The sequence below is a fragment of the Bombus affinis genome, chromosome 13 (assembly GCF_024516045.1).
Source record: "Bombus affinis isolate iyBomAffi1 chromosome 13, iyBomAffi1.2, whole genome shotgun sequence".
In the NCBI taxonomy this organism is placed as follows: Eukaryota; Metazoa; Arthropoda; class Insecta; order Hymenoptera; family Apidae; genus Bombus; species Bombus affinis.
The window spans coordinates 2,132,986-2,142,400 of record NC_066356.1 but is presented as its reverse complement, the minus strand read 5'-3'; the positions used below and the strand labels follow the sequence as shown (position 1 = coordinate 2,142,400).

The 9,415-nt window shown below is 30.4% G+C and overlaps 1 protein-coding gene and 2 long non-coding RNA genes across 9 annotated transcripts in view; 1 reads left to right on the top strand and 2 right to left on the bottom strand.

Annotated features, from left to right (window-relative positions):
• Positions 1-4,402, bottom strand: part of LOC126923452 (uncharacterized) — a 130,081-nt gene extending 125,679 nt beyond the window's left edge. For 4 of the 6 annotated variants that reach the window (XR_007713158.1, XR_007713162.1, XR_007713163.1 and 1 more), the window contains exons 1-5: positions 3,620-4,080; positions 1,528-1,719; positions 1,019-1,146; positions 752-934; positions 72-205 (exon numbers count right to left, since the gene is read on the bottom strand). This is a non-coding gene — a long non-coding RNA (uncharacterized LOC126923452). Of the gene's footprint in view, positions 1-71; positions 206-751; positions 935-1,018; positions 1,147-1,527; positions 1,720-3,619; positions 4,081-4,256 lie in introns of those variants that run through there. The other 2 variants (XR_007713159.1, XR_007713160.1) reach the window with 2 other exon arrangements.
• LOC126923439 (pre-mRNA splicing regulator USH1G) lies at positions 836-8,819 on the top strand. Of its 2 annotated transcripts, XM_050736894.1 has the most exons (7): positions 836-978; positions 3,270-3,413; positions 5,798-6,070; positions 6,216-6,489; positions 6,704-7,012; positions 7,585-7,786; positions 7,899-8,819. In XM_050736894.1, exons 1-7 carry the CDS (start codon positions 956-958, stop codon positions 8,141-8,143), a joined length of 1,470 nt encoding a protein of 489 aa, XP_050592851.1. In that variant the 5' UTR covers positions 836-955; the 3' UTR covers positions 8,144-8,819. The 2 variants fall into 2 exon arrangements, with proteins under 2 accessions (XP_050592851.1, XP_050592852.1); XM_050736895.1 differs by lacking the exons at positions 836-978; positions 3,270-3,413 and adding an exon at positions 4,406-4,523.
• On the bottom strand, positions 5,967-6,301 carry LOC126923456 (uncharacterized). Its single transcript, XR_007713169.1, has 2 exons — positions 6,156-6,301; positions 5,967-6,060 (listed from the first exon to the last, which is right to left on the bottom strand). It is a non-coding gene; the product is annotated as an uncharacterized LOC126923456 (long non-coding RNA).
• Positions 8,820-9,415: the final 596 nt, after the last annotated feature.

Below are 9,415 nucleotides of genomic sequence, written 5' to 3'. Positions count from 1 at the left end.
TAAATTATTACTTAAGAGATATAAAAGCATACTAGGCGTAAATCATTTATCTTTTTAAAATACCTACTTACCGATTGCGGCGCAGCATTCTATCTTCATGTTGGTAACTTTCATAAGTACAACTTTTCTCCGTTCATTTCTGATGAAAGGAATCCGACTAATTCAACAATCGTTAATATAAGTTATCATACTACATCTTCCTTATCTGTAACATGCAAAAGAATTTCTTTATCATGTATATACAAAAGTTTTTATTATAAGTTATTAAATGTTTCCTAACTGTGATCATATATATAAAACCAACAAAACATGAGGAATGTAAATGCGCGCATAATAAATAAACGGCAAATAAGAACTTAACACTAATTCAGGTTAATTTAAATTTCTATTGTCTCAAATATACAATTAATCTATAAAAACACTTTCAAATTTCTAGATAATTGAAATATATTAGATCAAATTGCATAGCTATTATAGAAAATACACCAGTGTTGACAATGCTACAGCAGATTAATTTTTAAAAGGCAGTATGAAAGTTTGTCGGTAGAGTAGAAATAGATTGCACATGTATGCAACGGAATACTGAACACTAGGTGGCGGAAAGTATTCCTATGGTGGTACCAGACAGGTAAGCAACGGCGGGAACTGGTAAAAGAGCGAGAGAGGACTTATCAATGTAACGGTCGAAAGTAAGATAGACTTGGTGAGGGCCACAGAACACGGTCCAAGTAATACAGTAAGAGCATAATACCTTCGTTCGTTTGAGCAGTACACTGCTGGACGCCATACTCAGCGCGCGTGGTTGTTTCACTTTGCTCAAAATATGCAGGATCTATGATACTTGCATTTGTTGTTATTTAAAGTGCATCTCATAGAAAAAGTGCCAAAAGTTCTGCCTCTAGCAGGGATGTTTTGCCATCGGTAACGAAACTTCCTAAAGGGACAGAGGAACAGAATGACGTCCGAACGATTTCACAGGTGAATTTCCTTTTATACGAGCAACAATCTTTGTACATACTTTTCTGAGTTTTCATATTTTTGTTTCTCTACCAATGGTACGCGGTACGCTTTAATATATTACAACAAGATATCTATCTAAGATCCAGGAAGCAGAGAAATGTCGTGGAGCCAGGTTCTTGTCTCTGGCTAGAATGAAAAAATGACATGCCTGGTTAACCATGAGAACGAAGTATTGCACTTTGAAATCTTGACCACCAACTACAATTCGATAAGAAATCAATCGAAGAAATTTATTGTTTCATAATCACTGCAACATCACAGTTCAAAATTCACTTATTTTTAATTTCTAGTTTTATATATAGGTGTAGATATTTCTGTTTTTTGTAACAATTATAAAAAACGGGTCTTTTATTAATATAAATTAACTAGTACATTCAAAGATAGTACACGGATATTAATTGATTTAATAACAAAATTTTGGTAACAATACTGCATTATTTAATATAAGTGATACGTGCAGTATAACTGAATGAAAGAATTTAAAAAATTTGAAGCATACCTACTTACCCAGAACTGTACAATGGCTATGATCATGTAAGTACTATCTCATCGGTATATGTACATCATAGCACACGTGCGGAATTTATGCATGAGAACACCTTTGCTTTTATTTGATTCAGTAGGAAGATTTATCATCCAGCCCACTTCTACAAGCACCAGTTGTATAATGTATACTCCGCTTCTGAATATCACCTTTCACTGAAAAAAGTATCTATTTAATTAAAAGGTGCAATAATTTACTTTTCGAATAGAAATACTTAATAAACTAAATTATTATTTAAAGAATATAAAATGTAAATCGTCAATGCTCTTTCTAATGAGTAACGCATATACAGTTGCGTCCCACGAACTCTGTTCATCTAAAATATCTTTGTTATTTCAAACAATATGCGAAAGTATTACGAATTCAAGTTGTAGGATTTAAAGAAATACATACATATGGTAGCAGATAATGGTTTCTTTACAGGTAAATGCACAGGGAAGATAAGGAGATCAATCTTATTTTTTTTAATGCAATATCCAATTTTTCATACTTGAGTTCGATACCATAGCGGATTCTGGGTATAAAAGGAAGGTACATTTATCCTAAACCTTGCCGTTTCTGAGATATTTGATTATGTTTGTCTTTTTACTTTCGTTATGAGTCATGCTCGAAGATGTACGTAGTACTTCAAATGTAAACAAATAATAGACGTACAAAATGGTACTGTTGTGCTTTTGATACCATTTGTTCAACTTCGAAACATTTTCGCGTATTGTTTGAAATAACAAAGATATTTCAGGTGGATAGAGTTTGTAGGACACATTATATTTTCTTATAAAATTTTATACATAATTATATGCAATTATTATAATTTTTACAAATAACATTTAGGAATCTCATCTAATTTAATAAAAGTAATCATTTCTCTTACAACACTTCTACGTACTTTCATTTAAGTAAAATCAATACATGTCAAGATGTATTCATGGTTAATGATTTGTAACATAGAGAAAATTATCATGCAAGGAGCTCGTTAGAACTTTGTACGTACTTTCTCTGACATCTTCGCTCGTATTTTTCATTTAGGACTCTTTTCTCATTTCTTTTTTTCATATTACAAATAGACTCATACATCTTTAAAAATATATAAAATAAAATAGAGTAACGTCAAATAATCGAAGTGTTAAAAAGTGAATGTAAACTTTAAGCGTTAAATTTCATTGTATACATACATATATATACGAATGTAAAATCTTGTATAATAATTCTTAATTAGGGAAAGACTAATTAAAAGAAGAAAACTCGAGCGAAGGAGAAAACGATGACGTGCTATGTCACATTATCATGACACAAGATATGCAGTTTAATTCATAAGTAGAGCTAGGAAATTATCAAGAAACGAGATAACTACATAGTAATGAAATATCTATTACTTCTAAATACATGTATAGCGGAAAGTGCTCCTACAACAAAAGATACTAATTATTTAAAGACTCGATTATTTTTTAGTAGAATACGACTTCTTTGTAATTCTAATTGTATTAATGTCAAAAGAGGTAACTTCGTTTATTATAAAATTTGTAATCTTGATTATTAATGTCTGTCATTAAAAAATCAGAATATTTTTGCATCAAATATCATTGGATATAAAATCATATAATTGAAATATTTATCTTTTAAAAAACATACTATATCAAGTATAACATAATTCTTTAGCGGTTATATGTGATCAGTGGTTATTTGAAAATAATTGTTTTCTCTATAGAGCTGCACGCGATGGCGCCTTAGACATCTTAAAAGAAGCAACAAAAAAGGATTGTAACGCGCGGGATGACGGTGGAATGACCCCTACATTATGGACAGCCTTTGAAGGTCATATAGATGCTCTGAGACTGCTCGTCGCCAGAGGGTATACTCGCAAAACTATTTACTTATAAATACATTCGAGAAACATCCATACGCATCACAGGGTTTCTACAAAACTATACTATACTATACTATACTATACTATACTATACTATACTATACTATACTCTTTTTACGAGTTACAATTAATAACCAGTTTATTTCAAAAGAAGACTTTATCGCTGCATGTGCATGTTTATATTAATTTACCATATCACTTGCAATAGCTCGTGGAAAATAGAATCCTTAAACAGAAACGATGTAATACTTCTCGATTCTTGGATGAACAGTTTTGTCGTCAAACATTTCTTATTTCTGGTTACATTCCTATTTCTGCATCTGCGCACTAAAACAGAAAAGGTTCGCGGTAAAATGTAACTACTGACGCATGCACAGACGATACTTTTGATGTAATTTTTTGCACAAAATATTTTGCTTCGAAAATGTAAATTTCTTAATAAATATGAGATATAAATATTAGATAAGATAAATTAAATATAAATACTATATTTTGAAACAAATAGTTCAATTAAAATATTCAAAAATCTCATTGCAACAAATTTGGTCCTACTATATTGTATTACCGATTTTTTTAACAATTTCTATTTATAGCATCTTGTAAATTTATTACTTAAAAAAGTAGACTTATCAACATGTAATATACGAAATTGAAGAAGCTTATACGTATGTATCTTTAGTTAACCTTGAAAGTCACATGTAAATTAAGTACGAGGCCGTTATGGTTAATGAACGCGGAAACTTTAACAATACTCCATATAAATAACATTCACAAAACATGAAAAAAATTGCATTAATCGCTGAAACGTAGATTACTTTTAAAACGTACCTCTAATATGAAATATTCGTGGTTTCCTTTTTCCTTTAAGTACGTACATGTATGAATATACACGAGAGTTTTGTATTAAACGATGACAGATGTGCGAAACCGGAAATATATGCTATAATCTGGCATCTATCGACCCCACGAACGGAAATTACGGCCAAGCAAGCACCGATGGAAAACAATCGAATCGGAATGGGAAACAATACGAACGGAACAAAACGCAGGGGAATGGAATGAAATGGAACAGGGGAACAAGGAATTGCCATTCATGTAATCATTTAAAATCGTTGTTGGACGTTAACCTTCCCTAGTTAAAATATTTACTTACCCATTTTATAGGCAAAATAAAATGCAGAAATTCTTACTTATTCTTGAAGTAACAGAAACATTCAATAATTTGATCATTGATATTAATACGATCATTTTCTATCGCGACATTTGAAATATTGAGCAAATAAATCAAATATCACTATAATTAATCAATTATAATTAGCAGAAATATAAATTTATATAATACTTAAAAAATATAAGAAATCATGTTTTTAATAATTATCTTTAAATAATAAATCATGATAAATATACATTATCACAAAATATTCAAATTATATGGATTACATGTATTTACGTATTAAGCTTAAATATTTTTAAATACATACATAAAAAGAGTAATGTTTGATCACTGCGATAAAAGATATAAAATCTAGTATAATATAAAGTAGTCACATTTCTTACACATATTGCACTTACTGCTACTTACATTATTATACACGGATAGTATGTTTAATGTAGTGTATAACACGGTTTAATGTAGTGTATACAGTATCATTTAATAACATAATATGTATAAAATAAAAGGGTAAATGCATTTAATAGAATATTACTACAATTTTTCTATTCAGGTGTCTTCTATTATCTGTTTCGATTTCACAAATGTTCTATTTCTCAAGATTTATTTTGGGTAATAATTCGTATGAGATCTTTGAAACTATCTTACGACTGTACATTATTTCATAGGATCAGCGATGATCCGTGAAGAGCTGATATAAAAGCTGAAAGACAGCACGTGCCTTATTATGAATAAGATCATATGTCGTTCGACTGGCTTCGGTGTGGTCGACGAACGATAGAAATTCGATATAAGACCTGGTATCTTTCCGGAACTTTGTTCCGCTCGTGTGTCATTGCGTGACAGGATGTGATGCTACAGAACTCATTTATTCCCTCCATTCGTTTTCGAAGGTCAAATCCCCTAGGGTAAAAATATATATTTTTAACGACGATTGTAAAAATACAAACTATTACTACGTCGTTCAAATTTGTCAATAGGAAAATAATGACACCACATATTATACAAACTATATTATTTTAACTACATTCCATTCTACATAATCCCTTGTACTTCAAAACTTTAAAATTAAAAATTAATGACGATATTTGCAAGAGCAATGTGGAAATGAACACGCAACTTCATCCTTGTGAATATATGCGCCGAGTAACAAGTAGTAGATGTGGAATAATTTGTATTTTAACAATTTTCTTTGTAGGGGGGATCCCGACAAAACCGATTATTTTGGTAATACGGCCCTTCACCTGGCAGCGGCAAGGGGTCATGAATATTGCGTCAAGTTCCTCGTGAAATTCGGCTGCAATATTTGGTCATTGGATATCGACAGGCATTCAGCTAGAGACTTGGCTGCTATAAATGGTAGAGAGATGACTCTTCAGTTTCTAGATCTCGCTCAAGCTGATCAAGAATTAAATAATCGCAAAAAGAGTCGCTTACTTCGAGAAAAGGCAGAAAAAGATGCTGAAAAAAGGTATTTATACAATTATTTAAATATGTGCAAAAGGAGTATATAGATATAAGAATATATAAAAGAATATAGTAAAAAAATATTATACCTCAACACTGATACAACTTCCACTTTCAATTTTTATCATCATCAATTATGTATAAAACAGATTAAAAGAATATATGAAAAAACAGAAGATGGCGGAAATCAGAGCTGAAAAGGAACAGAAAAAATTATCAAAAGATCGAACGAAATTGGATTTAGCTACGGTTAACGAAACCGGCATTCTACCTCACAAACCCAGTATGTTGACCTTCAAAGGTCGAGTGAAGCCTTCACCAACATTCAGCGATATCGTTGGCACTACTGCAAAGAAACAAGGCAGTGCAGTGTGCAGAAAAGCTTTAGCGAGAAAAGCCGTTGATGATTTCAAAGTAGTAGAGGTAAAATAAATATTTAAACTTACATTTTTTTAAGCATGATTGTAAATAACTAAGAAACGAATTTTAATACCAGCACATAAGTTTATTAATGTTTCTTTGAACATAATTCAATAATATAATTAAAAATCAACATTGAATCTATTTTATTTATATATATAATATTTATTTTATCAAAGAGAATTAAGCTCTGTTCTTCCTGATTAAAAATTTTTAGATTGAAGTAAATGGAAAAAAATCGATACGTAGTCTGACTGGTCTTAGAAGAGATTCTGAAGTAATGTACGTAGGAACTTACGAAACGCAAACTCAACAAGCAGGAAGGAGAGGAAAAATCTCTGACGTTTGGGGTACACTAAGCAAAGCACAAAGTACTCCTGATCTCTTGGGCGATCGATCCTTTGACGAAGATACCGAACAAGATGATAGAGAAAACATGGATGGCGTAGGAGATAATGTTTTGCTGCAAGAACCGGCAAGTATCTTCAATCGTCCTGGTTTTGGATCGGTAGCATTTCGAAGAGCGGTAAGTTTATGTATTATATTTTTGCATGGTAAAAGAGATTAAACGAGAAATGTCTATTAATTAATTTAAATGTTGTAGCGTGATATTTTATGATATCTTATATGACTACGGGACATTTTAATTAATTCAAATTATGATTTCACGAACATATACAATTTTTATTGCGAAACGTTCCTTATAACAACCATTCACAGAATGCAGAATATACCTTAGCGTGCTCTATTTTTGTGATTATTTTACTTCACAACACTTATTAATGTTATAATGACATACATAGCTGTAAAATTAAATGATTACACGGTCACTGCTCACGATAATTGTTTTAAATAGTTACATTCCACCCAATTTGATTATATTACTCATTTCTTCAACAATATTAAAGACATTGAATTCGTAATGCATTTCAAATGCAAAATTAACAACAAAAGATATTAATATATTCATCTAAAGAATTTGTTAATATTACAATGGATAGATAATAGAATAATAGCTCATTAATATTATTGAAATGTCTCAAATATAATGATTTTATTTAAAGCAGTGTATAGAAGACTGCTGTTTTCTAACTTTAGATAACAACTACTTTTGATAATCTACCAGTCTCGCAAGTGGATGCACATGAACAAAACGGTAACTCTTGCGTGAATGGTTCTGTAAACGGATCTATAAATGGTCATAGAACCAACTCAAATGGACACAACGAAGAAATCAGCATAGGAAGCGCAGGTAGTTTAGCTCGCCGACAAAGTATGTGGGATGATGATTTGCTTTCAGGTAAAATTCTTTATATTGCTAAATTCTATTGCAAATTGTTAATATATTTATATGTCTGTTAAATTTTTATCTTAAATACTAATAATTTATATAAAATCATATATAATTATAGAGGAAGAAACCGATGAAGAATGGACGCCATTGCAAAGATTTTTAGTTGCCAATAATCTTTCATCGGTACATCCGGTTTTAGAATCAGAACAAATTGATCTAGAAGCCCTAATGTTACTAACTGAAACTGATATAGTGGCACTTAAACTTCCACTTGGACCTAAAAGGAAATTAATGAATGCAATAGCTAACAGGAAAAGAGCATTAGATACTCCAGAAAATGTCATTAAAGATAGTAGACTGTGAAACTTGAAATATTACTGAGGAAACAAAAGAATATTAGCTTTATTTTCAAATATTTTAATCTTGCCTAATAAATTGCTTAAGTACCTACTAAAAAATTATACAACTAATTTCTAACACAAAACTAAATTGTATACAACATATAAAAAATTAATACAAACTTTAATTATAGTTCATATAAAATTTCGCGTGATTATTTTAATTACACGGATGTGTAGGTGTTATAAAATTACATTATTTTTTTGCTACAATCAAATCATAAGACGCGATGTATCGCTTCTTGCCATTTTCCTTATAATTAATGTACTACAAAAAATGTACTACAAAATGTACTACAAAAAGCTACTCATTTCCGGAAAAAATTACAAGCCATAAAAGTATAAATTAATAATTCACTGTATGAACGACATGTTGAAATGCTATTTCATCATGCAAAAATCCTAATTTTTTGCTTGTATGGTGCCTTAAAACAATAGAATACATTACTAAGTTAATTAATGTAAATGAGAATGTAAATGCCAATTTAATAGAATGTATCTTTATAGATTCTTTAGACAATAGGATAAGTGAAATTAATTTTTTCTTATTGGTCATATAAATACAATATACAAAGTGTACAAATCGCATAAAACTAAAACATGTAAATATGATACGAATAAATATCGAAAACATTTTATAAGATAGTCTTATTTTGTAAAAAATATATTAATAATTTGTACACAAAAGGCAAATACTAACAATATAATAATATTTTTTTCTTTGTAATTTTATTTGTAAATGATTATCTTACAAACAAGAGACGCAAAAATATACAAGCTTCTTATAGTCGCAAAAAATTACAGCACCATTTTTCGCCTCGCCGCGAACACCCATTTCATGTTCTCTTACGGTTTTTCCGTGTTCGTGCAAGTAGAATTTGGTGATACATTTGTTGACAAAAAAGTACATCACGTTGCGATTAATGTGCATCAGAATAAAAAAAATGGTTTGTAGAAAATTTGTTGGTGCCCTGTGTTTGTGACACGTACGCGTTTCTACGCACCTGTATAATTAGCGTACGAACTACCATTATTGTGAAAAAGATATGATACAGAAGTGATTCTCGCGATCTCACCTACTAAGGCTGCCCGATTAATCGATTAATGAATAATAAATATTGATGTTTAACTTGTCCGATTATTCTAGAGTACTATCAATTTATTAATATAAAAACGGATTAATTTATTTTTACTATTAATCGATTAATTTCAGAGCCCTATAAGCTATGTCTTCTGT